This window comes from Entelurus aequoreus, linkage group LG26 (assembly GCF_033978785.1).
Source record: "Entelurus aequoreus isolate RoL-2023_Sb linkage group LG26, RoL_Eaeq_v1.1, whole genome shotgun sequence".
In the NCBI taxonomy this organism is placed as follows: Eukaryota; Metazoa; Chordata; class Actinopteri; order Syngnathiformes; family Syngnathidae; genus Entelurus; species Entelurus aequoreus.
The window spans coordinates 29,475,279-29,502,040 of NC_084756.1; the positions used below are offsets into that span (position 1 = coordinate 29,475,279).

A 26,762-nucleotide genomic window follows, 5' to 3' on the forward strand; every position below is an offset into this window, starting at 1 on the left:
GCCATTAATGCTGAAAGGTACATACAGGTTTCGGAGCAACATATGTTGCCACCCAAGCAACGTTATCATGGACGCCCCTGCTTATTTCAGCAAGACAATGCCAAGCCACGTGTTATAACAGCGTGGCTTCATAGTAAAAGAGTGTAGGTACTAGACTGGCCTGCCTGTAGCCTAAAATAGCACAAGGGAGACCCCCGGACTGTTGAACAACTTAAGCTGTACATCAAGCAAGAATGGGAAAGAATTCCACCTGCAAAGCTTCAAAAATGGTTTCCTCAGTTCCCAAACATTTACTGAGTGTTGTTAAAAGGAAAGGCCATGTAACACAGTGGTAAAAATGCCCCAGTGCCAACTTTTTTGCAATGTGTTGCTGCCATTAAATTCTAAGTTGATGATTATTTGCAAAAACAACATACAAATCTCAGTTCGAACATTAAATATCTTGTCTTTGCAATCTATTCAATTGAATATAAGTTGAAAAGGATTTGCAAATGTTGTTATTTTTTGCAAATATTAGCTCATTTGGAATTTTATGCTTGCAACATGTTTCAAAAAAGCTGGCACAAGTGGCAAAAAAGACTGATAAAGTTGAGAAATGCTCATCAAACACTTATTTGGAACATCCCACAGGTGAACAGGCTAATTGGGAACAGGTGGGTGCCATGATTGGGTATGAAAGCAGCTCATTCACAAACAAGATAACAGATAACAAATGCCTGAGCAAATTGTCGAACAGTTTAGGAACAACGTTTCTCAACCAGCTATTGCAAGGAATTTAGGGATTTCACCATCTACGCTCTGTAATATCATCAAAGGGTTCAGAGAATCTGGAGAAATCACTGCACGTAAGCGGCAAGGCCGACAACCGACATTGAATGCCCGTCACCTTCCATCCCTCAGGCGGTAACTTCTCTGGTTTTGTACATTTGTACTAAGATAAGAACTTTAATGACAATGTGAAGTCATTTTAGTAATTATGAAGGGTATAAAAGTACATGTATTTATAGGTACCGACCAAATTCTATTGGTACTTTAGGGGGTATACGTACCAAATTTTGATACCTTTGTTGCACGTGACTCAAGCACTTGGTGGGGAAACAAGCACTCAAAGTAAGATTGCAAGTTTCCATGGCAACAAGGTTAGGTTAAGTTTATTTCGAACACGTATGTGTACAGTTTCAATACGATACATCACCTATGATACACAAATGTTATTTTTTCCATACAACATGTCCGAAAAGGAGTAGGAAGAAGCAAAGCGTATTCAATCCTACCCCCTTTTCTACTTTACAGTAATTACTAACACACACATTCACTTCCTGTTCTCAATTTGTACACCATTTAATTTAATAGCTAAGTCAGTGAAGTCATTTTAGTAATTATGAAGGGTATAAAAGTTAATGTATTTATAATCAAATATTATAAAATCAGATCATAAATCAATCATATTCATTTTCCAAAATGATCTTTTTTTTTTTCTTTCTCGGGGCGGTACAACTCGGTCGGTAGAGTGGCCGTGCCAGCAACTTGAAAGTTCCAGGTTCGATCCCCTCTTCCGCCATCGTAGTTACTGCTGTTGTGTCCTTGGGCAAGACACTTTACCCACCTGCTCCCAGTGCCACCCACACTGCTTTAAATGTACAAACCCCGTTTCCATATGAGTTGGGAAATTGTGTTAGATGTAAATATAAACGGAATACAATGATTTGCAAATCCTTTTCAAGCCATATTCAGTTGAATGCACTACAAAGACAACATATTTGATGTTCAAACTCATAAACTTTATTTTTTTTTTGCAAATAATAATTAACTTAGAATTTCATGGCTGCAACACGTGCCAAAGTAGTTGGAAAAGGGCATGTTCACCACTGTGTTACATGGCCTTTCCTTTTAACAACACTCAGTAAAGGTTTGGGAACTGAGGAAACACATTTTTGAAGCTTCTCAGGTGGAATTCTTTCCCATTCTTGCTTGATGTACAGCTTACGTTGTTCAACAGTCCGGGGGTCTCCCTTGTGCTATTTTAGGCTTCACACATTTTCAATGAGAGACAGGTCTGGACTACAGGCAGGCCAGTCTAGTACCCGCACTCTTTTACTATGAAGCCACGTTGATGTAACACGTGGCTTGGCATTGTCTTGCTGAAATAAGCAGGGGCGTCCATGGTAACGTTGCTTGGATGGCAACATATGTTGCTCCAAAACCTGTATGTACCTTTCAGCATTAATGGTGCCTTCACAGATGTGTAAGTTACCCATGTCTTGGGCACTAATACACCCCCATACCATCACACATGCTGGCTTTTACACTTTGCGCCTATAACAATCCGGATGGTTCTTTTCCTCTTTGGTCCGGAGGACACGACATCCACAGTTTCCAAACACAATTTAAAATGTGGACTCGTCTACACTTTTCCACTTTGTACCAGTCCATCTTAGATGAGCTCCGGCCCAGCGAAGCCGACGGCGTTTCTGGGTGTTGTTGATAAACGGTTTTCGCCTTGCATGGGAGAGTTTTAACTTGCACTTACAGATGTAGCGACCAACTGTAGTTACTGACAGTGGGTTTCTGAAGTGTTCCTGAGCCCATGTGGTGATATCCTTTACACACTGATGTCGCTCGTTGATGCAGTACAGCCTGAGGGATGGAAGGTCACGGGCTTAGCTGCTTACGTGCAGTGATTTCTCCAGATTCTCTGAACCCTTTGATGATATTACGGAGCGTAGATGGTGAAATCCCTCAATTCCTTGCAATAGCTGGTTGAGAAAGGTTGTTCTTAAACTGTTCAACAATTTGCTCACGCATTTGTTGACAAAGTGGTGACCCTCGCCCCGTCCTTGTTTGTGAATGACTGAGCATTTCATGGAATCTACTTTTATACCCAATCATGGCACCCACCTGTTCCCAATTAGCCTGTTCACCTGTGGGATGTTCCAAATAAGTGTTTGATGAGCATTCCTCAACTTTATCGGTATTTATTGCCACCTTTCCCAACTTCTTTGTCACGTGTTGCTGGCATCAAATTCTAAAGTTAATGATTATTTTCAAAAAAAAAAAAAGTTTATCAGTTTGAACATCAAATATGTTGTCTTTGTAGCATATTCAACTGAATATGGGTTGAAAATGATTTGCAAATCATTGTATTCCGTTTATATTTTTATTTTTTACACCATTTCCCAACTCCTATGGAAACGGGGTTTGTAGTACATAGCTCCTAAAAGCAAGTTTGTTTTGTTGTTTTCATTGTAGGTGGGCCAAATCACTTATATTAGAAATGACTGTTGTTATTTGATTATCATAATAAAACGTTGACGTTTTTATTGCACGTCTGATGTTGCTCAGGGAGTTTTTGCGTTTGCTCACACACAAATTAGACGGAACCTTGCTCACGTCCATAAGCAAACATCTGTCCTTGAAACAGAGCTTTTGGGAAATTCCTGCCGGAGTGGGGAGTTTCAACAACTCCAGCGTCAGTGTTTGTGTGTGGATGGGAAAACATAAATGAGTGCGCAAAATGTGCAACAATATGTCATGTTTTTCATTTAGTGCAGCGTTAGACATGCGAGCGTGCGTCTTGAAACACTCACCAGTCAAATATTATTGATTTTGTTTCCTAGGCTCCATGTAATATGCATGCCATTGTAGATGAAATATATTACAGTAATGATAAGCAGAGGCATTTTAACGTGGTATCAAGTCACCTAAGGCTGCTTTTTTTGGGCTTCTGATTGTCCAAATTGTGCATGTCAACTCGTGAATGTGTTTTTATGTGGACGGATAATCTTTAAAAAGTCCACTTGCGTGGATGTGATCGGATATTTTTAACACTGCGCCTTTTTGAAAATTGCCATGTTTGTGTGCCTTATAGCAGTGTTTTTCAACCACTGTGCTGCGGCCGTGAGATATTGTCTGGTGTGCCGTGGGAAATTATGCAACTTCACCTAATTTATCCCAAAAATATTTTTGGCAAATCAATAATTAGAATCTGCCAATAATGTGCCGTTGCTTAGAGTCTGTGCTGTGTAAAACTCGGCGGGGTAACCACGTAATACTCCGTGTCAGTAGGTGGCAGCATTGCTTTGTAAAAGTCGGAATGTGTCGGGTGAGACGAGGATGGTTCGTTGTGATCCTGATATGCAGACCACAGTGGGAGGCAGGGTGCAGGTAAAAAGGGTATGTAATGCTTAAACCCAAAATGAACGGAAGGAAAAGGCTACGCAAAACAAAAGTCAAACTGAACTGGCTACAAAGTAAACAGAGACAGAATGCTGGACGACAGCAAAAACTTACGGTGTCCGCAATGTACCTCCGTACGTGACATGAAGATCAACAATGGCCACACAAAGAAGGATAGCAACAACGTAAATAGCCTTGCTTGCTAACACAAAGCAGGTGCGCGGAATAGCGCTCAAAGGAAGACATGAAGCCACTACAGGAAAACACCGGCAAAACAGGAAGGGCCACCAAAATAAGCAAGACAAGAACTAAAGCACTACACACAGGAAGACACCAACACACTCAAAATAAGACACGATGACTTGGTGGAGTTACATTTTAACTACTTTTCTGCTGGTGGTGTGCCTCCGGATTTTTTTTATGACAAAAATGTGCCTTGCCTCAAAAAAGGTTGAAAAACACTGCCTTATAGAACCGTATTTTCCTGACGATAACGCGCACCGAGATATAGGCCACACCTACTAAGATTTAGAAAGAACATTTTAAAATCATATATAAGCCGCATTGGACTATAAACCGCAGATATATACTGTATGTTGTGAAATGAGCTATTGACACAGAAAGATTATGTAAATGTTTATCTACATACCTTAATTGTTTGTTAACGGTGCCTGTAACACGGCCGTAAAACGGCTGATCAAACAAAACAGAAGTCATCGTCTTGGGTAAAACAGAATCCATCCTGTTTGGGTCCCACATCAAACTGAAGAAAGTCAATGACGTCACCATAAAAGTGGGTGACATTGTTATCACCAGGAAATATGAGGTCACCTACCTAGGTTCCATTCTAGAGGCTAACCTTTCCTGTGATAAAATGGCAACCAAGGTAATCAAAAAGGTTAACGAACGAACGAGATTTCTCAATAGAATCTCCTCTCTGGTCAACAAAAGCCCCGTGAGGATTCTGGCGGGAACTCTCGTTCAACCCTTTTTCGATTACGCATGCACCTCCTGGTACCCTAGCACCTCCAAAACCTGCAAATCTAAACTCCAAACATCTCAGAACAAGCTAGTCAGGTTACTTTTAGACCTCCACCCCAGATCCCACCTCACTCCTACCCACTTCTCTAAAGTGGGCTGGCTCAAGGTGGAGGACAGAGTAAAACAACTTGCACTGAGCCTAGTCTATAAAATCCACTACACCTCCCTGATACCGAAGTACATGTCAAACTACTTCCTTAACGTAAATGACCGCCATAACCACAACACCAGGGGGAGCTCCACTAACCACGTTAAACCCAGATTCCGAACTAACAAAGGTCAACTCATTCTCTTTCTATGCCACATCAATGTGGAATGCACTCCCAACAGGTATAAAAGAAAGGTCATCTCTATCCTCCTTCAAAACCGCAATAAAAGTTCACCTCCAGGCAGCTACAACCCTAAACTAACACCCTCCCCGGATTGCTAATAATCAAATGTAAACAATCAAATGCAGATACTTTTTCTTATGCCTTCTGATCTCTCTCTCTCTCTCTCTTTCTCTCTCTCTATGTCCACTACTTCATGTCCATATCCTACCCCCGCCCCCTCCACACCCCTGATTGTAAATAATGTAAATAATTCAATGTGATTATCTTGTGTGATGACTGTATTATGATGATAGTATATATGATAGTATATATCTGTATCATGAATCAATTTAAGTGGACCCCGACTTAAACAAGTTGAAAAACGTATTCGGGTGTTACCATTTAGTGGTCAATTGTACGGAATATGTACTTCACTGTGCAACCTACTAATAAAAGTCTCAATCAATCAATCAAACCCACTAGCTGCGGAAGCTAGCTCTCCAATCAGCTAAACAGACTCAATAACTCCACATTGTGTTATTTACATAAATAATGTCCATTGTGTATGTTGCAAAATAGCATGTTTAGTGTTAATACACACAGCAAACATTGCAAAAATGGGGTTTAACACTTTGACGCTCTCTGCTGGTCAAATTCAGCCAGATTCAACCAGTTTTTACAAAGTCAGCAATTTCAATTTGTTTGTCGTCCAGTCGCTGTTAAAAGACAAATTTTTCGTGATTTATTTAGATTTTTCTCAGGGTGGATAGTGCCATCTTCTTCTACTCACCCACTGCAGATTCATTGTGCTTTGCTGTTGCCTATTTGGGTGTTGTTTGGAGGGCCAAATCAAAAACTTGGGCGGGCCGGATGTGTTTGTCTCGGAACAAAACAATCAATGTTTTCGATTCGATAAACGTAAACGTAGCTGCTCGCTGAGACTGGGCTCAAATACAAATAAACAGACGGAATAGAAATTGAAAGAGTAAATGAAACCACATTTCTAGGTATAATGATTAATGATAAAATGAACTGGAAATCTCATTTAAAAAAATACAACATAAAGTGGTAAAAAACACGTCAATAATGAATAAAGCTAAATATGTTCTTGACCAAAAATCACTTCATATTCTCTACCGCTTACTAGTGTTACCATATCTGAGGTATTGTGCAGAAATATGGGGAAAATAACTACGAAAGTGTGATTCATTCATTAACCGTGTTACAAAAAAGATCGGTTAGAATCATACATTATCTCGGATATAGAAAACATACGAACCCTTTATTTAATGAATCGAAAATACTGAAATTCCACGACATAGTGAATTTGCCAACAGCTAAAATTATGTACAAAGCAAACTGTAACCTGCTACCCAAGAATATACAACAATTATTCTCGACAAAAGAAGAGAAATATAACCTTAGAGAAAAAATTCATTTAAAACATTTGTATGCACGTACAACACTTAAAACCTTTAGTGCAGGGGTGTCAAACGTACGGCCTGCGAACAAGCTTTATCCGGCCCGCGGGATGAGTTTGCTAAGTATAAAAAATAACCTGAAATTTTTGAATGAAAAAAAAATCGCTGTTCTAAATGTGTCCTCTGGATGTCGCAATAGCAATTTTTTGTATCTTTGTACATGATGCTACATATGTACAAAATAAATAATCAAAAATACATTAATAACATCCTGTAATTTGATTTTGATATATTTTTTTTTACCTTGACAGATTGAAAATGAACACCAATGAGTTGACTGATGAACATTGTCACATAATTTATTCAGAAAATATAAATAACGACAAATAAATGATTAACCGCAACATGTAAGTGTAAAAAAAACCCAACAACATTATGATTTGTACGTTTGCGCTTGTTCTATTTTTAAACAAAATAATAATAATCTGAAGTTGTCTTTATTTTTAAGTTATCGTGCCGTGATTTTACCAGTCCGGCCCACTTGGGAGTAGATTTTTCTCCATGACAACCCTGTTTTAGTGTATCAGTATGTGGAATGAAATTATGGGATGGATTAATCAGAGAAATCAAACAATGCACTAACATGATCCACTTCAAGAAGCTCTTCAAACTTAAAGTGTTTACAAAGTACAAAGAAAAAAGAACCATGATAAACATTCTGAATTTATTGGTAATCTTATTTATCTCACCATATGAAATATAACTAATTCACTAATTATTATTTATTTATTACATTTTTTATGTTATGACTTATGCAGTTTAATGTGAATAAATTGAGAACAGGAAGTGAATAAAAGTGTTAGCAATTGCTATGTAAAGGAAGAGGGGTAGGATTAACACACAAAAAAATGGAAATTGTGATGTATCATGTTGTGTGCATGCATGTTCAAATAAACTCAACCACCCCAGCAGGACCCCCGTTGAGGATCTCCATGCTGGTGCGTGCAAAGTGTAATCATCCCTACTGTGCGCCTATAATATCCCTACAGTATGTGCGCTAGACGTCGAGGTGCAAAGCTCAAACGCTCTAATGCTTGAAATGTAAACAAGGCATAAGTACTGCGCAAAAGTATATACCGTAGCAGTTTGCCATTACTTAAGCTGTTTTTCTTTTTGTTTTTTTCCTGGTTTTTTTTTTTGTTTTTTTTTAAACCTCTGAGGCCTTGCTCAAGCTGCATAAATATTTGAACGTTTACTATTGATGAGGATAGCACGCGGGGGGAAAGAACTGGCTCCCGTTCAAGTATTAATGAGGCTTTTCTAAGGCATAAACACTAAACCCCAAATTCCAGTAGTGCGAGCCACCGGGTGCTCAGCAATGTAGCCGGCTGTTGATTTAGGAAATGTAAATGTGGAGAGCGCAGCTTAACATATTTTTCAGACTATAAGGTGCACTTGAAATCCTTCCGATTCCTCAAAAATCGACAGTGCGCCTTATAACCCGGTGCGCCTAATGTACAAATTAATTGATTTGGTACATGGTGTTATGACATGATAAACAGTAACTAAAGTTGTGTTTAGTTTAGTTTCCTTTGTTTACAATCTTGTTGCTAGGAGCGTTTGAGCTCACACACCGGTTTCACTTGAGTGATCGGTGTCTTCACCTGCTGCTGCCACAGATTACTCCCCTCTTTATACATTTCCGCTTTTTGAAGCAGTAGCGATTCCAGTAGCTTAGCTACTTTTAGACCCATGTAACATAGTAGCGTCCATAAAAGCTACAAGCTACAGAGAGAGTAAATGGACTGCAACTCCATTACTGCTGCTTGTCCCTTCCTGGATCCAGCGGGGGGGAACAATAAAAATATGGAGAAACTCCATGATGATTGGTTGGTTTACGTACGTTGAGTCCCGATAGGGCTGGTCATGGCACAATAACCAGGAAGCAACATTAAAACATTGCTCGCAGCAGTGGTTTCCGTTCCGTCACATGAAACCACACGAAGCGAGGGTCTTGTTTAAATAACTACTGTATTTTCCGGACCATAAGGCGCGCTTACATTTTCATTTTTTCTCAAAACTCGACAGTGCGCCTTATAAGCCGGTGCGCCTAATGTAAGGAATAGGTTTGGTCGAGCTTACTCACCTCGAAGCTATTTTATTTGGTACATGGTGTAATGAAGAGTGTCACCAGTAGATGGCAGTCAAACATAAGAGATAAGTGTAGACAGCACTATGATGGCAATATGTCTCAAGTAAACATCGGCAACTTTTTAAATGTTCCATTGAAAATATAGAGCGCTAAAAAATATATCAAAATGTTTTAGTAGGACTTTGGTAAGCTATGAAGCCGCACCGCTTGATGGATTGTACTGTGCTTCAACATGCAAGTATTATTATGGTGTGTGTATAAGGTAAGACATATTATCTGCCGTTTTGTTTCGCAATATTATGCAAAAGCAACTTTTCTTACCCTCTGGTACCTGCTGATCTGTATTTGGGATCTGCATAAGTCCTGAAAAATTACGCACGTCCGCGAGTCGATAAGCTTTTTCTTTTTCCTCTATCTTCTTGTTATGTGCCATTCATCCTCCGCTGTTGCCATTTCTAATTTAAAGTAGTGTAAAGTTCTTACTTATATCTGTCAGTGAACTCGCCATGAAAGCGCTAAAACATACCGGTGTGGTGAGTTTACATTATTCACCCAAATAACTTTAGTTATTAGTAGGGATGTCCGATAATGGCTTTTTGCCGATATCCGATATTCCGATATTGTCCAACTCTTTAATTACCGATACCGATATCAACCGATACCGGTATCAACCGATATATGCAGTCGTGGAATTAACACATTATTATGCCTAATTTGGACAACAAGGTATGGTGAAGATAAGGTACTTTTTTTAAAAAATTAGTAAAATAAGATAAATAAATTAAAAACATTTTCTTGAATAAAAAAGAAAGTACAACAATATAAAAACAGTTACATAGAAACTAGTAATGAATGAAAATTAGTAAAATTAACTGTTAAAGGTTAGTACTATTAGTGGACCAGCAGCACGCACAATCATGTGTGCTTACGGACTGTATCCCTTGCAGACTGTATTGATATATATTGATATATAATGTAGGAACCAGAATATTAATAACAGAAAGAAACAACCCTTTTGTGTGGATGAGTGTAAATGGGGGAGGGAGGTTTTTTGGGTTGGTGCACTAATTGTAAGTGTATTTTTATGTTGATTTAATTAAAAAAAAAAAACAATTAAAAAAAAAAAAAAAAAAAAAACGATACCGATAATAAAAAAAACGATACCGATAATTTACGATATTACATTTTAACGCATATATCGGCCGATAATATCGGCAGGCCGATTTTATCGGACATCTCTAGTTATTAGAGTTCCGGTTGGACGGTTTTTCACGGGACACATTTCCGGCGTTGTTTCCGTATGAGGAGATGCTGCTCCGTTATTGATTGAAGTAAAGTCTGAATGTCATTAAAACAGTTAGCTCCATCTTTTGACGCTTCTTTCACACCCGTCCTTGCACGCTACACCGCTACGACTAAGATGACGGGGAGAAGACGCTGCCGAAGGTGAGCCACGTAAATAAGACCGCCCACAAAACGGCGCATTCTGAAGCGACTGTCAGAAAGCGGCTTGAAGATGATCTGTAAAACATCATCTATGCAACATTTTGACCAAAGAACCACCATTACATGTTATGTAGACCACAAGGAAGTGTTTTACATTTAGAATAAAATAATAAGAATATGACTCCTTTAATGCACCCTATAATCCGGTGTGCCTTATATATGAAAAAAGATCAAAACTAGAGCATTCATCAGCAGTGCGCCTTATAATCCGGTGCGCCCTATGTTCCGGAAAAGGCGGTATGTTTCCTCCAGAGTGCTCCAATAGGCCATTTATCTGTACTTTTATTTAATTGACATCATTTTCAACATTTCATAAATGTTCTGTTTTGTTCTGGCTAACAGCTATGTGCGCAAACCACTAGAGCAGTGGTTCTTAACCTGGGTTCGATGGAACCCTAGGGGTTCGGTGAGTCGGGCTCAGGGGTTCGGCGGAGGTCAAGACACACCCGACTCATCGTGTAAATAAAAACTTCTCCCTATCGGCGTATTACGGATACGGCAACAGCAGAAGTCAGACTGATTTGCAGGTGTGTCATTTGTTGTGAGTTTATGCACTGTGTTGCTTTTGTTGTTTGAACAAGGTGATGTTCATGCACGGTTCATTTTGTGCACCAGTAATAAAACATGGTAACACTTTAGTATGGGGAACATATTCACCATTAATTAGTAACTTATTAACATGCGAATTAGTAACATATTGGCTCTTAACTAGTCATTATTAAGTACTTATTAATGCCTTATTCTGCATGGCCTTATTATAACCCTAACCCTCTAACCCTGGTCCTAACCCTCTAACCCTAACCAAATACATCTAAATTAAGTCTGTGTTACTTAGAATATGCTCCCCTAGTGTCCAAAAAACTCTAAATGAAGTCTTTGTTACTTAGAATATGTATATACATTTTATTTTCCACTAAAGAAGGGTTCGGTGAATGCGCATATGAAACTGGTGGGGTTCGGTACCTCCAACAAGGTTAAGAACCACTGCACTAGAGAGTAAGGGGCTGTGGGAACGAAACAATGGCCATTACCCCATGCCGCTTAGGTAACAGTGGTATAAAAGTTACATAAAACTCCAGTCCTGGCACAAAAATGTGTTCACTTTTAGACCATATCCACACAAACACGGATAGTTTCTCCAAAAAAAACGACAAAATTTCAATGATTTTGTGACTTTACACTATGTTCCTGTTAAAGGCCTACTGAAATGCGATTTTATTATTCACGGAATTAACACGGCTTGATGTAGTAATCGTAAGTGTATATTGTGTTTTTTATGCTGATTTAATAAAAATACAAATAAAAAATAAAAAAACGATACTGACATTTTACGATATTACATTTTAAAGCATTTATCGGCTGATAATATCGGCCGGCCGATATTAACGGACATCTCTATTTAGAACAATAAGAATGCATTTCTCTCTGGGCCGGCGGGGGGTGTTTCCGTACTAAATAAGCTGACTCTTTCCGTTTGATTTTCAGACCGCTATTAACGCATTGTAAGACTGGTCTCCTAAAGCTTGAGTACAACTTGATGATATTGCTATTCTGTCTTGATGGTCCTACTTACTCAACATATATGTCATCCAAACGAAATTGGGATTGACCAGTCAATTTTATTCCCTGAGAGGAAGACCGGTCTGACGCAACAATCCGCAACGTCACTAACTGCTACCATGCGACCCGATCGCAAGAACATATTTGTCATTTCTGTATGTTTATCGCTGTCTTTTCAACACTTCAAATGAACCAAACAGCGCAAGCTTTTTTTGGAGCCGACGAACGCACCACAGTTACTTTTGCAGAGGACACAACCGCCTTCAGTGACTTCACCCACAACCCTCCTCCTTTTGTCCTAGCATCAAGACACGCAAGCTCCTCAGCAACATTCAATCAGGCATGAACTACAAATTTGATTTAGGACCGCAATTTCATTAGCCGCATATTTTTCCACACCACCACCGAGCTCAGTCCTTCGCAGTCCATCATCGTGGCCGGCGCTCCTATTTCATTTGCCCTCCTCTTTTGTTTGGAGTTAACCAACCTTGGAACAACAAACAGGTTACGCACACAAAAGTGTTATTTATTTAGTCTGTTGGGTTGAAAGATGCATGAAGGCAGAGCTCAAGGTGGCAGGGACGCGAATAAGGAGGCGCTTTAGGCTTTGAATCTTCGCCGAGGCGGCGTGCAAAATGGCACGGATGATAAGTAGAAATGAATATGCCTCAGGTAACGACTGATTACTCTCTGAATATCACCGCCGATGTTTTGCTGCGCGCACACTCCATATATTATGAAAAAAACCAAACAAAATGCTTCAGGTCGGTTTGAACTAAAATAACCTGTTGCGTCTCACACGTCTGGAAAAAGTCAGTATGTGGAAGGGACTTTTTTTTTGTGTGCTAGAATTGCCAATGTAGGTGACATCAGTGCGACGCAGGGCCACGTCGCGTCGAGCACATCATTACCACAGCAACTCATGCAAGATTGGGGAGACGTGTTTAAACACACGCATCACCAATCTGATTTATTTTTTTTTAAACAGCACGCGGTGAATCCGAGTCGGTCGAAGTCGAAACGCATTACATTTTGTTTGAGGGCTATGGAAACCAAAAGTCGATCTCAGAAAGCTCAGTATGAGTAGAGGTTCGGAACAATACGTTTATATAGATATTTCGATACAGATGCATTGGTCTGTATGTACACTATATTGGCCATCCTTCCAAATGATGAGAATCAGGGGCCGTACTTATCAAGCTTCTTAGAGTGCCATTTTACACTTAAGTCCTGAGAATTTGCGAAATTTAGTCCTACTCTCAAACTTAAGAATAAAAGCTTTTTATCAACTTTCTTAAGTCTAAGAATCACTCCTACTCTCCACGATATTTAAGAGACCTTCAGAGGTGTCTTAAGTGGTTAGGAGTTGCCAGCAGGGGGTGGCACTGAGGCGAGAGAGACGCGCGCGAACGTTCAGGGAACGGAACAATGTTTTTTTTTTTTGATGACGAGCAGCTGATCAAACGGTATCGTTTAGACAGAGCGGATATTATTTTTGTCACAGATTTAATACTTTTCGATTCCTTGTTGATTTCTGCATGTGTCTGCAGTGGGCTAGTATATATAGAGCCACCCACACCAGTTTCAAATTAGTTGCCTAATTAATGAATTGGAAAGAAAATGTTATGACAGTAGCGTATGTGTGTGGCCGTGAGGTGAGTGACGTCAGTGAGTGTGTGGGCGAGAGAAGAGAGGGAGCGGTAGCGTGAGTGCCGGCGGGGACTAGTTTGTTTTGTATTATTTTGTAGTTTATTGTCAAAGTATACACTCCCATTGTCCACTTAAATATTTCCAAGATATTTCTTTATTCTTAGACAACGGATTCCCTTCCGTGATTGGTCATTTCTATGGACACAGAAATGACGTCACCTAAAATTGCGTTTACGGCACATAGTAATGTCGTGATTCAGCTCTGAGTGTGACACTTAAGATTCAGTCCTACACTTCGCTGAAAGTGTGAGTAAGACGCTTGATAACTAACTTTTAAGTGCAGCTTTCAGCGAAGAATTTATTTACTCTTAAGTCAACTCTTAGCAGACTTCTTAGGAGTAATTCTAAGAAGCTTGATAAGTACGGCCCCAGGTGTCCTAATCACTTGGCCTGGTGTATAAAATCAAGCACTTATGCATGGAGACTGTTTCTACAAACATTTGTGAAAAAATGGGCCGCGCTCAGTGATTTCCAGCGTGGAACTGTCATAGGATGCCATCTGTGCAACAAATCCAATCGTGAAATGTCCTTGCTCCTAAATATTCCAAAGTCAACTGTACTATAAGAAAAGTAAAGAGTTTGGGAACAACAGCAAGTCAGCCACCAAGTGGTAGGCCACGTAAACTGACAGAGAGGATGCTGAAGCGCATAGTGCAAAGGCTTTCTGCACAGTCAGTTGCTACAGAGCTCCAGACTTCATGTGACCTTCCAATTAGCCCACGTACAGTACGCAGAGAGCTTCATGGAATGGGTTTTCCATGGCCGAGCAGCTGCATCTAAGCCATACATCACCAAGTCCAATGCAAAGCGTCAGATGCAGTGGTGTAAAGCAGTGGTCCCCAACCTTTTTGTAGCTGGGGACCGGTCAACGCTTGAAAATTTGACACTTTTTTTTTTTTTTCATAAAGAAATACAATCAGCTTACAGACTGTAGCCCTGCAGACTGTATTGATCTATATTGGTATATAATGTATATATTGTGTTTTTTATGTGGATTTAATTAAAAAAAAAAATGTTTTATTTTTTTTTAAATTTCTTGCGCGGCCCGGTATCAATCTGTCCGCGGACCGGTACCGGGCTGCGGACCGGTACCGGGCTGCGGACCGGTACCGGGCTGCGGCCCGGTGGTTGGGAACCACTGGTGTAAAGCACGTCGCCACTGGACTCTAGAGCAGTGGAGACGCCTTCTCTGGACTGATGAAACACACTTTTCCATCTGGCAATCTGATGGACTAGTCTCGGTTTGGAGGTTGCCAGGCCGTACCGGGTCGCGCAAGAAATTTAAAAAAAATATATACACTACCGTTCAAAAGTTTGGGGTCACCCAAACAATTTTGTGGAATAGCCTTCATTTCTAAGAACAAGAATAGACTGTCGAGTGTCAGATGAAAGTTATCTTTTTCTGGCCATTTTGAGCGTTTAATTGACCCCACAAATGTGATGCTCCAGAAACTCAATCTGCTCAAAGGAAGGTCAGTTTTGTAGCTTCTGTAACGAGCTAAACTGCTTTCAGATGTGTGAACATGATTGCACAAGGGTTTTCTAATCACCAATTAGCCTTCTGAGCCAATGAGCAAACACATTGTACCATTAGAACACTGGAGTGATAGTTGCTGGAAATGGGCCTCTATACACCTATGTAGATATCGCACCAAAAACCAGACATTTGCAGCTAGAATAGTCATTTACCACATTAGCAATGTATAGAGTGTATTTCTTTAAAGTGAAGACTAGTTTAAAGTTATCTTCATTGAAAAATAAGGACATTTCAATGTGACCCCAAACTTTTGAACGGTAGTGTATATTTTTATTTTTTATTTTTTATTAAATCAACATAAAAAACACAATATATACATTATATATCAATATAGATCAATACAGTCTGCAGGGATACAGTCTCGGACTGCATTGTGCTGAGTGTGAAATTTGGTGGAGGGGGAATTATGCTGTGGGGTTGATTTTCAGGAGTTGGGCTTGGCCCCTTAGTTCCAGTGAAATAAACTTTGAATGCTCCAGGATACCAAAACATTCTGGACAATTCCATGATATGGCACCTCAAGTTCATATGTGAGTAAAGACAGGTGGCCAAATACTTTTGGCAATATGGTGTATCACCCGCCCTCCTGGAGTCGCCGTGTGTGTTCTACAAAGGCAACTACCGTATTTTCCAGACTATTCCACGGCACTTTATTATTCTCTGTAGCAACCGACTGTGCAGAAAGTCTTCGCACTATGCGCTTCAGCATCCGCTGACCCCTCTCTGTGGCCTACCACTTGGTGGCTGAGTTGCTGTTGTTCCCCAACTCTTCACTTTTCTTATAATAAAGTTGACTTTGGAATATTTAGGAGCGAGGACATTTCACGACTGGATTTGTTGCACATGTGGCGTCCTATGACAGTTCCACGCTGGAAATCACTGAGACAGACAGCAGCTTTATTTTGTCCATTCTTAACATGTACAAGACACATAAGAACTGAAATTACATTTTCGGTACAATCCCGCAAAGAGCAGACATACGTTACAAGGGGGACAAGACGGGACCGCCAACGGATCAGCCACTTACGGCGCTCCTTAAAAAGGTGGGAAAAAGGTGACATTGGGAAAGGGGGAAGAGTAAAAAAAAAATATCAGTCTGAGGCTGGACCCTCAGGAGTGGTCCAGACTGAGTACGAGGAAAAAAACCTCACATAGCAAGGCATACATAAACATGGTACATGTAATCACAACAACTCGCAACAGAGGAGGGGGGAGTTGGGACCCTGGTGGCAGGCTGCCGCTATTAAAGCGCTACTCAACCCCCCACAACCCCGGAGGAATTAAGCAGTGGTGAAGAGAGCAGCCCATTCTTTCACAGATGTTTGTAGAAACAGTCTCCATGTCTTAGTGCTTGATTTTATACATCGGGCGAAGTGATTAGGGCACCTGATTCTCATCATTTGGATGGGTGGCCAAATATAGTGTATAAAGCATGTTGTATGAAGCAGGAGTGTACGCTTGCCTCAGGTATGCCCAACAAATGATTACCAGTGTATGAAAATGTCATCATCCTTTGCAAGAATAGTCCCACACGGCAGATCAGGGATACATTTCCTCCTTAGGAGCATGTCTGAACACAGTATGAAGACTCATTGGGGAGCATGGCAACCATCAGAGTCTGCTCCTTCCCTCTTAGATTACAAACAACGGGTCATGACAAACACTACGCAACCCCAACCGAGTGCCACATTTATTTTCATCACCAGTGTCTTGGCTACTATTTTCATTTCTCCCAAAAGCCACAAAGGAAGTACAGTTTGTGATTCCGCATACGGCTCTTGCTCAGGACAAACTATTATACTACAAACTACCTGCGTAAAGAAATAGTTGTTACGCAGAATTGCTAACAGTTAAACACACAACTTTAAATGACTTCCGAGATATTTTAATATCGAGCTTTACTGCCCCCTAGTGTCTGTGCCGTCAACTCCATCCTAGAAACACAACAAGTTATTACTTTATTCATAGTCATGTTTAAAGCAGCTAATATTTTCCCATGTGTGCACTTTGTGCTTGTATCTTATGTCCGCTAGTAAACTCTGTGCCTTACCTGGAAGGCCCTGGAATGTGTATTGGGAGTATAATGTACTCCTTGTTTTACCTTATCAGTTTAGAACTAGGGATGTCCGATAATGGCTTTTTGCCGATATCCGATATTGTCCAACTCTTTAATTACCGATACCGATATCAATCGATACCGATATATACAGTCGTGGAATTACCACGGCTTGGTGTAGTAATTGTAAGTGTATATTGTGTTTTTTATGTTGATTTAATTAAAAAAAAGTGAAGTGAATTATATTTATATAGCGCTTTTCTCTAGTGACTCAAAGCGCTTTTTACATAGTGAGACCCAATATCTGAGTTACATTTAAACCAGTGTGGGTGGCACTGGGAGCAGGTGGGTAAAGCGTCTTGCCCAAGGACACAACGGAAGTGACTAGGATGGCGGAAGCGGGGATCGAACCTGGAACCCTCAAAGTTGCTGGCACGGCCGCTCTACCAATCGAGCTATACCGCATATAATAAGTAGTATTATATGCGCTCTTATAGAAAACCCTCAATTGACTTAACAAATTGCAGTCCAGCTCATAGCATCTCATATTCCATACCTTTGGTGTGGTGTTGTCCCCATACCAATATTTTGGTACCGGTACTGAAATTATTTCAATACTTTTCGGTACTTTTCTAAATAAAGGGGACTACAACAATAGCATTATTGGCTTTATTTTTGCAAAAATGTTTAGGGTACGTTAAACATATGTTTCTTATTGCAAGTTTGTCCTTAAATAAAATAGTGAACATACAAGACAACTTGTCTTTTATTAGTAAGTAAGCAAACAAAAGGCTCCTAATTCAGCTACTAATATGTGCAGTAACATATTGTGTCACTTATCATTCTATTATTTTGTCAACATTATTAAGGACAAGCGGTAGAAAAATTAATTATGAATCTACTTGTCAATTTACTGTTAATATCTGCTTACCGTATTTTCCGCACTATAAGGCGCACCTAAAAACCTCCAATTTTCTCAAAAGCTGACAGTGCGCCTTATATATGGACCAATACTGAGCCACAACAGGTCTCGCAACTACGGGATGGATTAACGTAACCCCAGCCTCTACTGGAGCGTCTATTCTATGGGCCTTATAATGCGGTGCGCCTTATATATGAACAACGTTTTAAAATAGGCCATACATTGAAGGTGCGCCTTAAAGTGCGGAAAATACGGTACTTTCTATTTTAACATGTTCTATCTACACTTCTGTTAAAATGTAATGATCATGTATTCTTCTGTTGTTTGGATGCTTTACATTAGTTTTGGATGATACCACACATTTGGGTATCAATCCGATACCAAGTCGTTACCAGGATCATACATTGGTCATATTCAAAGTCCTCATGTGTACAGGGACATATTTCCTGAGTTTATAAACATAATACACTTTTTTTTTAAAGGAAATAAGATGTTGTGATGCCAAAAAATACTGATGTAATCATAATAGTATCGACTAGATACGCTACTGTACTTGGTATCATTACAGTTGATGTTAGGTGTAGATCCAACAAATGGTGTTTGTTTACATTTTGACACGGGTGAGCTACGGTGTGTAGTGAAGCATGTTTAGCTATTCCTCGTCCTGCAGGGATGATACTTGTAAGAAACTTACTTTTTTTGTCGCCATGGAGGCGAGGATTAGTGATTTAGAAGTGGTGGACCGGTACTTTTCAGAGACGGTATAGTACGGAATATGATTCATTAGTATCGCGGTACTATACTAATACAGGTATACCGTACAACCCTACTTTGGTGTTTGGCTCGTTTAGACTGGAAAACAAAAGAGAGATCCTGCATAACTTCTATGAATCTTTGGGCACCACACGATTCTTGGGGGTGACAATTTGAATCAGAATCGATACTGGATTCAAAACAATTCTCAATTAAGACTCGATACTTTTTTAATAACAATGGGTGCCAGTTCTATGATTAACTACATTCCTCCAAAAAAAAAGTAATATAGAACTGTTTTCGAGTTGTTTATCTATTCCTCCATGAAATAGATAAACAACTCGAAAACAGTTCTATATTACTTTTTTTTTTTTTAATGGTTTTGCTTGATAAAATTCTACCCAAACCTTTAATAAAGTGGCTGGACAGGACAGATATAAAAAAAAATTAAAATAAAACAATTAAAAAAAAGTAAAAATATTTGTTTTCTAATCGTTACTTACAGGGTTGAACGGTATACCGGTATTAGTATAGTACCACAATTCTAAAGAACCATTTTCAGTACTATACCGCCTACCAAATTTGTGGTATCATCCAACACTAATGTAAAGTAATAAACAGCAGAAGAATAAGTGATTATTACATTTTAACAGAAGTGTAGATAGAACATGTTAAAAGAGAAAGTAAGCAGATATTAACAGTAAATGAACAAGGAGATTAATAATTCATTTGGTAAGTGTATCTTGTGTCTTTTTTTATGTTGTTTAAAATAAATTTAAAAAATAAAAATAAAATTAAAAAAAATAAAATAAAAATAAAAATAAAAAAAATAATTCATTTTCTACCACTTGTCCTTAATAATGTTGACAAAATGATAGAATGATAAATGACACAATATGTTACTGCATATGTCAGCAGACTAAATTAGGAGCTTTTGTTTGCTTACTTACTAATAAAAGACAAGTTGTCTTGTATGTTCACTATTTTATTTAAGGACAAACTTGCAATAAGAAATATATTCTTAATGTACCGTAAGATTTTTTGTTAAAATGAAGCCAATAATGCAATTTTTTGTGGTCCATTTTATTTAGAAAAGTACTGAAAAGTACCAAAATTATTTTGGTACCTGTACCGGTACCAAAATATTGATATCGGGACAACACTATTTACTTATAAGAATCGCGATTCTTTCGAAACACTTTTTTTTTCACACCCCTAGATTTGTAGTGCATGCCTGTAGTTTTATGGAATTATGTTTTTTGTGGATTATTTCGGGTATTTCCTGTTATCTTATCGACCTTGTTAATTATTGTGGGGAGGCGTGGCCGGCAGACCGACAGCGAGGCAGGGCACGCCGGGGCCGACTCCAAGATGCCGGCGAGGAGGCGTGGCCGGCGGGCCAGTGGCGAGGCGGGGCGCGCCGGGATCGACGCCGTGATAAATGTCAGGTGCGTGGATCGCCCACCCGGGCACAATTATATAATCTCCTCTCAATGAATAAAAGGGCGGCAGCGGAGAACGACGGGGCAGAAGGAGTTGGAGAGCCAGCAATGCATGCAGCGCGGAAGAGCCAGAGAAAGAGAGGCAGACGAAGACGACGCGGCAGGCTGTAAAGCGTACCGACGAGCGAGCAGGAAAAAGGAGCTGAAAAGCGACCCGACGAGACTGAGTTTTATTGAAAAAATAAACGGAGTCAAACTGCTCGAAGTCATGTCTGTGCTTGGTGGTCCATGGAACCTGGACGACAGAGAGACTGTCACAGTTATATAAACACATATTTGTGGTTGTGTATGAAAGGTGGCTGTTATTAACAACTGCTGGACATTTAGTATATTGTCTAAATGTGCTTACGCATGAGTAAGTGCCGAATGATTAACGTGTTTTTGGCGATTTCATCATTTTGGCGTTTTTTTTATGACAGACGGTGGCTGTTTTCATTAACAACCGGTGAGAAGAACAATCACAATAGTTTTATAACATATGCAGTGTTTCCCATAAACTGCCAAGATACCTGTGGTGGTGGGGGCGTGGCTATGGGCGTGGTCACCATGAGATCATCGGGTAATTTGCATAATTTACTACAATGATATGATTTTCTCTAAAAAGGCTGAAAATATGTATACTTACTAATTAATAATAACAGTTTTGTTTTAAACGTCCATCCACCCATCCATCCATCCATTTTACTATATAATTACAACACTTTATGTACATATTTATATACAGATTTCAACAATAAGTTATTCACTGAAATATATTTATTAATTGTGGTTCTTACAAAAAATATATCTTATAAAATATAAAAGCTAAAATGTCTCTTAAAGCTCTACCCCTTTAATTAGTGCATACTAAATCATTTAACTTTAGCCTACTACTACAAGCATATTATTTACCAGCAACATAAAGTGAAACAGAGGCAGAGGTGTCCTGCCACAGTCAGTAACAAATAAACAGAAAACTTTAGTGGTCAAATACAAATAAGGCAACAAGAGAAGTATCCTACACTTATCTTTTGTAATGTAAATCTGAACAGTCTATATGGGCATCTACATCAACTATATAATTTGCCTGAGAAGCTGGACAGGACAAAAAAAAAAAAAAAAAAAAAAAAAGTTTTTTTTTTTTTTTTTAATTTGTGGTGGACGTAATTATTTTGTGGCGGGCCGCCACAAATAAATGAATGTGTGGGAAACACTGATATGGTCAAGCATGAGCATGTACACCTTTACTTTGACTCTGGGTTAATTTAAGTAGTTTTGGCTGTTTCGTTATTTTGGTTATGGTTATGGTCAAGATAGTTCTCAACAGCAAATCACAGTATGTTATGTTTCTGGTTCTATGGTTGTCGTTACACATTTCCTCTCCGTCAACTTTCTTATCGCCCCCCCAAAAAAACAACACACTTAATATTTCAACTCCAAATTGTACCACATTTAAATGAGAGGTTTTTGCTCTTACCTATGGGGGACAGTTCAGCCACGCTGCCAATGTACGGACCCTCCAGGAACTTGGGCTCGCTGTCGTTGATGTCCTGGACCTTGATGACAAACTCCGACTCGGGCTCCAGGGGGTCGTCGCTGAGGCGGTCCCGGGCCTGCGCCCGCAGGGTGTAAAAGGCCTTCTCCTCGCGGTCCAGCCTCTCGGTGGCGTGGATGTCTCCCGTCAGCTCGTCGATGATGAAGATGGTTCCGGCCCCTTCTCCTGAGATGGTGTACTTGATGTTTCCCTCGCCTTCGTCTGAGTCTGTGTGGATCTGACAATGAATAGCAAAAATGCATCTAATTTAACCATTTTAATTGCAATTTCTTTGGACAAAGACAAATAGTTTGGTGACTGTGGTGAAAGAATTCCCGCGCAGGAATTATAATTTATAAATCAAATATTTTCATAGCTCAAGCAGTAAAAAACCTGTTCATGACCTTCTCATTTTTTATTTTATTTTTTTTACATCAGGAGAGGTTTCTAGAAATAAAATAACACCAGTATAGTCACCGTTACACTTGCACAGCTCAATTTTTGTTTCATCTGACATCACATGGACAAAAATAAGACCTTCTGGAGGAAAGTTCTGTGGTCAGATGAAACAAAAATTGAGCTGTTTGGCCACAACACCCAGCAATATGTTTGCAATATGTTTAATCCCAGGAACACCATTCCTACCGTCAAGCATGGTGGTGGTAGTATTATGCTCTGGGCCTGTTTTGCTGCCAATGGAACTGGTGCTTTACAGAGAGTAAATGGGACAATGAAAAAGGAGGATTACCTCCAAATTCTTCAGGACAAGCGAAAACCATAAGCCCGGAGTTTGGGTCTTGGGCACAGTTGGGTGTTGGCAGACTTTTTATCGCATTTATTTAATATTTAGAATTAATTTAAAAAAAACACATCCAATGTGATTTAGAAGCAGAATGGATTGCTCCAATTATCTGCATTGCTAGCCACCTAGAACGAGCCCATCATTACAAAGCTGACTAAATATATTAGTATTCATTATTATTTAAAGCATTTCAGATTTTTCCCAAGTAAAAATAGAAGAACAATAATATTAGGATTAACTGCATAACCTTGTGTGTCAAACATTGTGCCTGTAATACAATAATAATGTTCAGTTACACATTTAACAATGTTTATTATGGTTGTCATTTTCCAAATTCATTCATAAGTTAGCATTATTTTATATTTTCATTAAATAACTAAATGTTGTTTATATTCTAAGTATATTTTATTTTTATTTTGAGAGCTTCTAATATTTTATATCAGGGGTGTCTAAACTTTTTCCACCAAGGGCCACATACTGATAAGTCAAGTATGAAGTGGCCATATTGATATTTTCTATACATAAAAAAAATGCTAAATTATTTAATTGTGTCAGCTATATATTATAGGTGACTAAGTATATTATTATTAATTATTATTTAAAGCATTTCAGCTTTTTCTCATTACATTCCGATTTTTTTTGCTCTTTTTTTCTTAACACGTTAATGTTGTTTTTCCCATGTAAAACTAGAATAAAAATAACAATATTATTTACTGCATGACTTAAGTGTCACAAAAATTCTGCCTGTACAAAAATATTAATGTTCAGTTACACATTTTATTACACGGTTTATTGTGGTTGTTGTCATTTTTCAAAATGAATTTTATTTTGAGAGAATCTAATATATTATATCAGGGGGGTCTAAACTTTTTCCACCAAAGGCCACATACTGACAAGTCAAGTATGAAGTGGCCATATTGATATTTTTTATATTTAAAAAAAAATGCTAAAATCTTTAATTGTGTCAGCTATGTATTATAGGTGACTAAGTATATTATTATTAATTATTATTTAAAGCATTTCAGCTTTTTCTCATTACATTCCGATTTTTTTTGCTCTTTTTTTAACATGTTAATGTTGTTTTTTCCATGTAAAACTAGAATAAAAACAACAATATTATTTACTGCATGACTTAAGTGTCTCAAAAATTCTGCCTGTATGAAAATATTAATGTTCAGTTACACATTTTATTACACGGTTTATTGTGGTTGATGTAATTTTTCAAAATGAATCCAAAAGTTAGCAATATTTGATATTTTATTCAACTAACTAAACGTTGTTTATATTTTTTAAGTATATATATTTTTTATTTTGAGAGAATCTAATATATTATATCAGGGGTGTCTAAACTTTTTCCACCAAGGGCCACATACTGACAAGTCAAGTATGAAGTGGTCATATTGATATTTTTTATATATAAAAAAAAGTTAAATTATTTAATTGTGTCAGCTAAGTATTATAGGTGACTAAGTATATTATTATTAATTATTATTTAAAGCATTTCAGCTTTTTCTCATTACATTCCGATTTGTTTTGCTCTTTTTTTTTTAACACGCTAATGTTGTTTTTTCCATGTAAAACTAGAATAAAAATAACAATATTATTTACTGCATGACTTAAGTGTCTCAAAAATTCTGCCTGTACGAAAATATTAATGTTCAGTTACACATTTTATTACACGGTTTATTGTGGTTGTTGTAATTTTTCAAAATGAATCCATAAGTTAGCAATATTTGATATTTCATTTAAGTAACTAAACATTGTTTATATTTTTTAAGTATATATATTTTTTTATTTTGAGAGAATCTAATATATTATATCAGGGGTGTCTAAACTGTTTCCACCAAGGGACACATACTGACAAGTCAAGTATGAAGTGGCCATATTGATATTTTTTTATATATAAAAAAAATGCTAAAATCTTTAATTGTGTCAGCTACGTATTATAGGTGACAAAGCATATCGTTATTAATTATTATTTAAAGCATTTCAGCTTTTTCTCATTACATTCCGATTTTTTTTGCTCTTTTTTTTTAACATGTTAATGTGGTTTTTCCCATGTAAAACTAAAATAACAATATTATTTACTGCATGACTTAAGTGTCTCAAAAATTCTGCCTGTACGAAAATATTAATGTTCAGTTACACATTTTATTACACGGTTTATTGTGGTTGTTGTCATTTTTCAAAATGAATCCATAAGTTAGCAATATTTGATATTGTATTTAACATTTAACTAACTAAACGTTGTTTATATTTTTAAAGTATATATATTTTTATTTTATTTTTTATTTTTTATTTTAATTTTTTTTTTATTTTGAGAAAATCTAATATATTATATCGGGGGTGTCTAAACTTTTTCCACCAAGGGTCACATACTGACAAGTCAAGTATGGGGCCACCATTTTTATATATATATATATATATATATATATATATATATATATATATATATATATATATATATATATATATATATATATATATATATATATATATATATATATTTAAAGGCCTACTGAAACCCACTACTACCGACCACGCAGTCTGATAGTTTATATATCAATGATGAAATCTTAACATTATAACACATGCCAATACGGCCGGGTTAACTTATAAAGTGACATTTTAAATTTGCCGCTAAACTTCCGGTTCGAAACGCCTCTGCGGATGACGTATGCGCGTGACGTAGCCCGGCGAACACGGGTATGCCTTCCACATTGAAGCCAGTACGAAAAAGCTCTGTTTTCATTTCATAATTCCACAGTATTCTGGACATCTGTGTTCGTGAATCTGTTTCAATCATGTTCATTGCATTATGGAGAAGGAAGCCAAGCAAGCAAAGAAGAAAGTTGTCGGTGCGAAATGGACGTATTTTTCGAACGTAGTCAGCCACAACAGTACACAGCCGGCGCTTCTTTGTTTACATTCCCGAAAGATGCAGTCAAGATGGAAGAACTCGGATAACAGAGACTCTAACCAGGAGGACTTTTGATTTGGATACACAGACGCCTGTAGAGAACTGGGACAACACAGACTCTTACCAGGATTACTTTGATTTGGATGACAAAGACGCAGACGTGCTACTGTGAGTATGCAGCTTTGGCTTTTTTTTGCGTATGTACGTAACTTTTTTAAAATATATAAGCTTTATGAACCTTGGGTTAGGTGAACGGTCTTTTGGGCTGAGTGATTGTGTGTGTTGATCATGTGTTTGAATTGTATTGGCGTGTTCTATGGAGCTAGGAGCTAGCAGAGGAGCTAGGAGCTAGCATAACACGTACCGTACCGTACGTGCGCGTCACGTACTAACTTTTTAAAAATATATAAGCTTTATGAACCTTGGGTTAGGTGAACGGTCTTTTGGGCTGAGTGATTGTGTGTGTTGATCAGGTGTTTGAATTGTATTGGCGTGTTCTATGGAGCTAGGAGCTATCAGAGGAGCTAGGAGCTAGCATAACAAACACGCAGGTGTTATTATGCAGGATTAATTTGTGGCATATTAAATATAAGCCTGGTTGTGTTGTGGCTAATAGAGTATATATATGTCTTGTGTTTATTTACTGTTGTAGTCATTCCCAGCTGAATATCAGGTACCGTGAGTATGCAGCCTTGGCTGCTAAACATTCGATAACTTGACCGTATGTGCGCGTCACGTACGTAACTTTTTAAAAATATATAAGCTTTATGAACCTTGGGTTAGGTAAACGGTCTTTTGGGCTGAGTGATTGTGTGTGTTGATCAGGTGTTTGAATTGTATTGGCGTGTTCTATGGAGCTAGGAGCTAGCAGAGGAGCTAG

At 38.3% G+C, this 26,762-nt stretch overlaps 1 protein-coding gene across 2 annotated transcripts in view; it reads right to left on the reverse strand.

The window, feature by feature from the left end:
• LOC133643496 (cadherin-22-like) overlaps window positions 1-26,762 on the reverse strand; it is a 1,271,581-nt gene that overhangs the window by 200,930 nt on the left and 1,043,889 nt on the right. For both annotated transcript variants that reach the window (XM_062038118.1, XM_062038117.1), the window contains exon 6: window positions 22,104-22,398. In XM_062038118.1, the coding sequence (XP_061894102.1) occupies window positions 22,104-22,398 (295 nt within the window). The remainder of the gene's footprint in view (window positions 1-22,103; window positions 22,399-26,762) is intronic.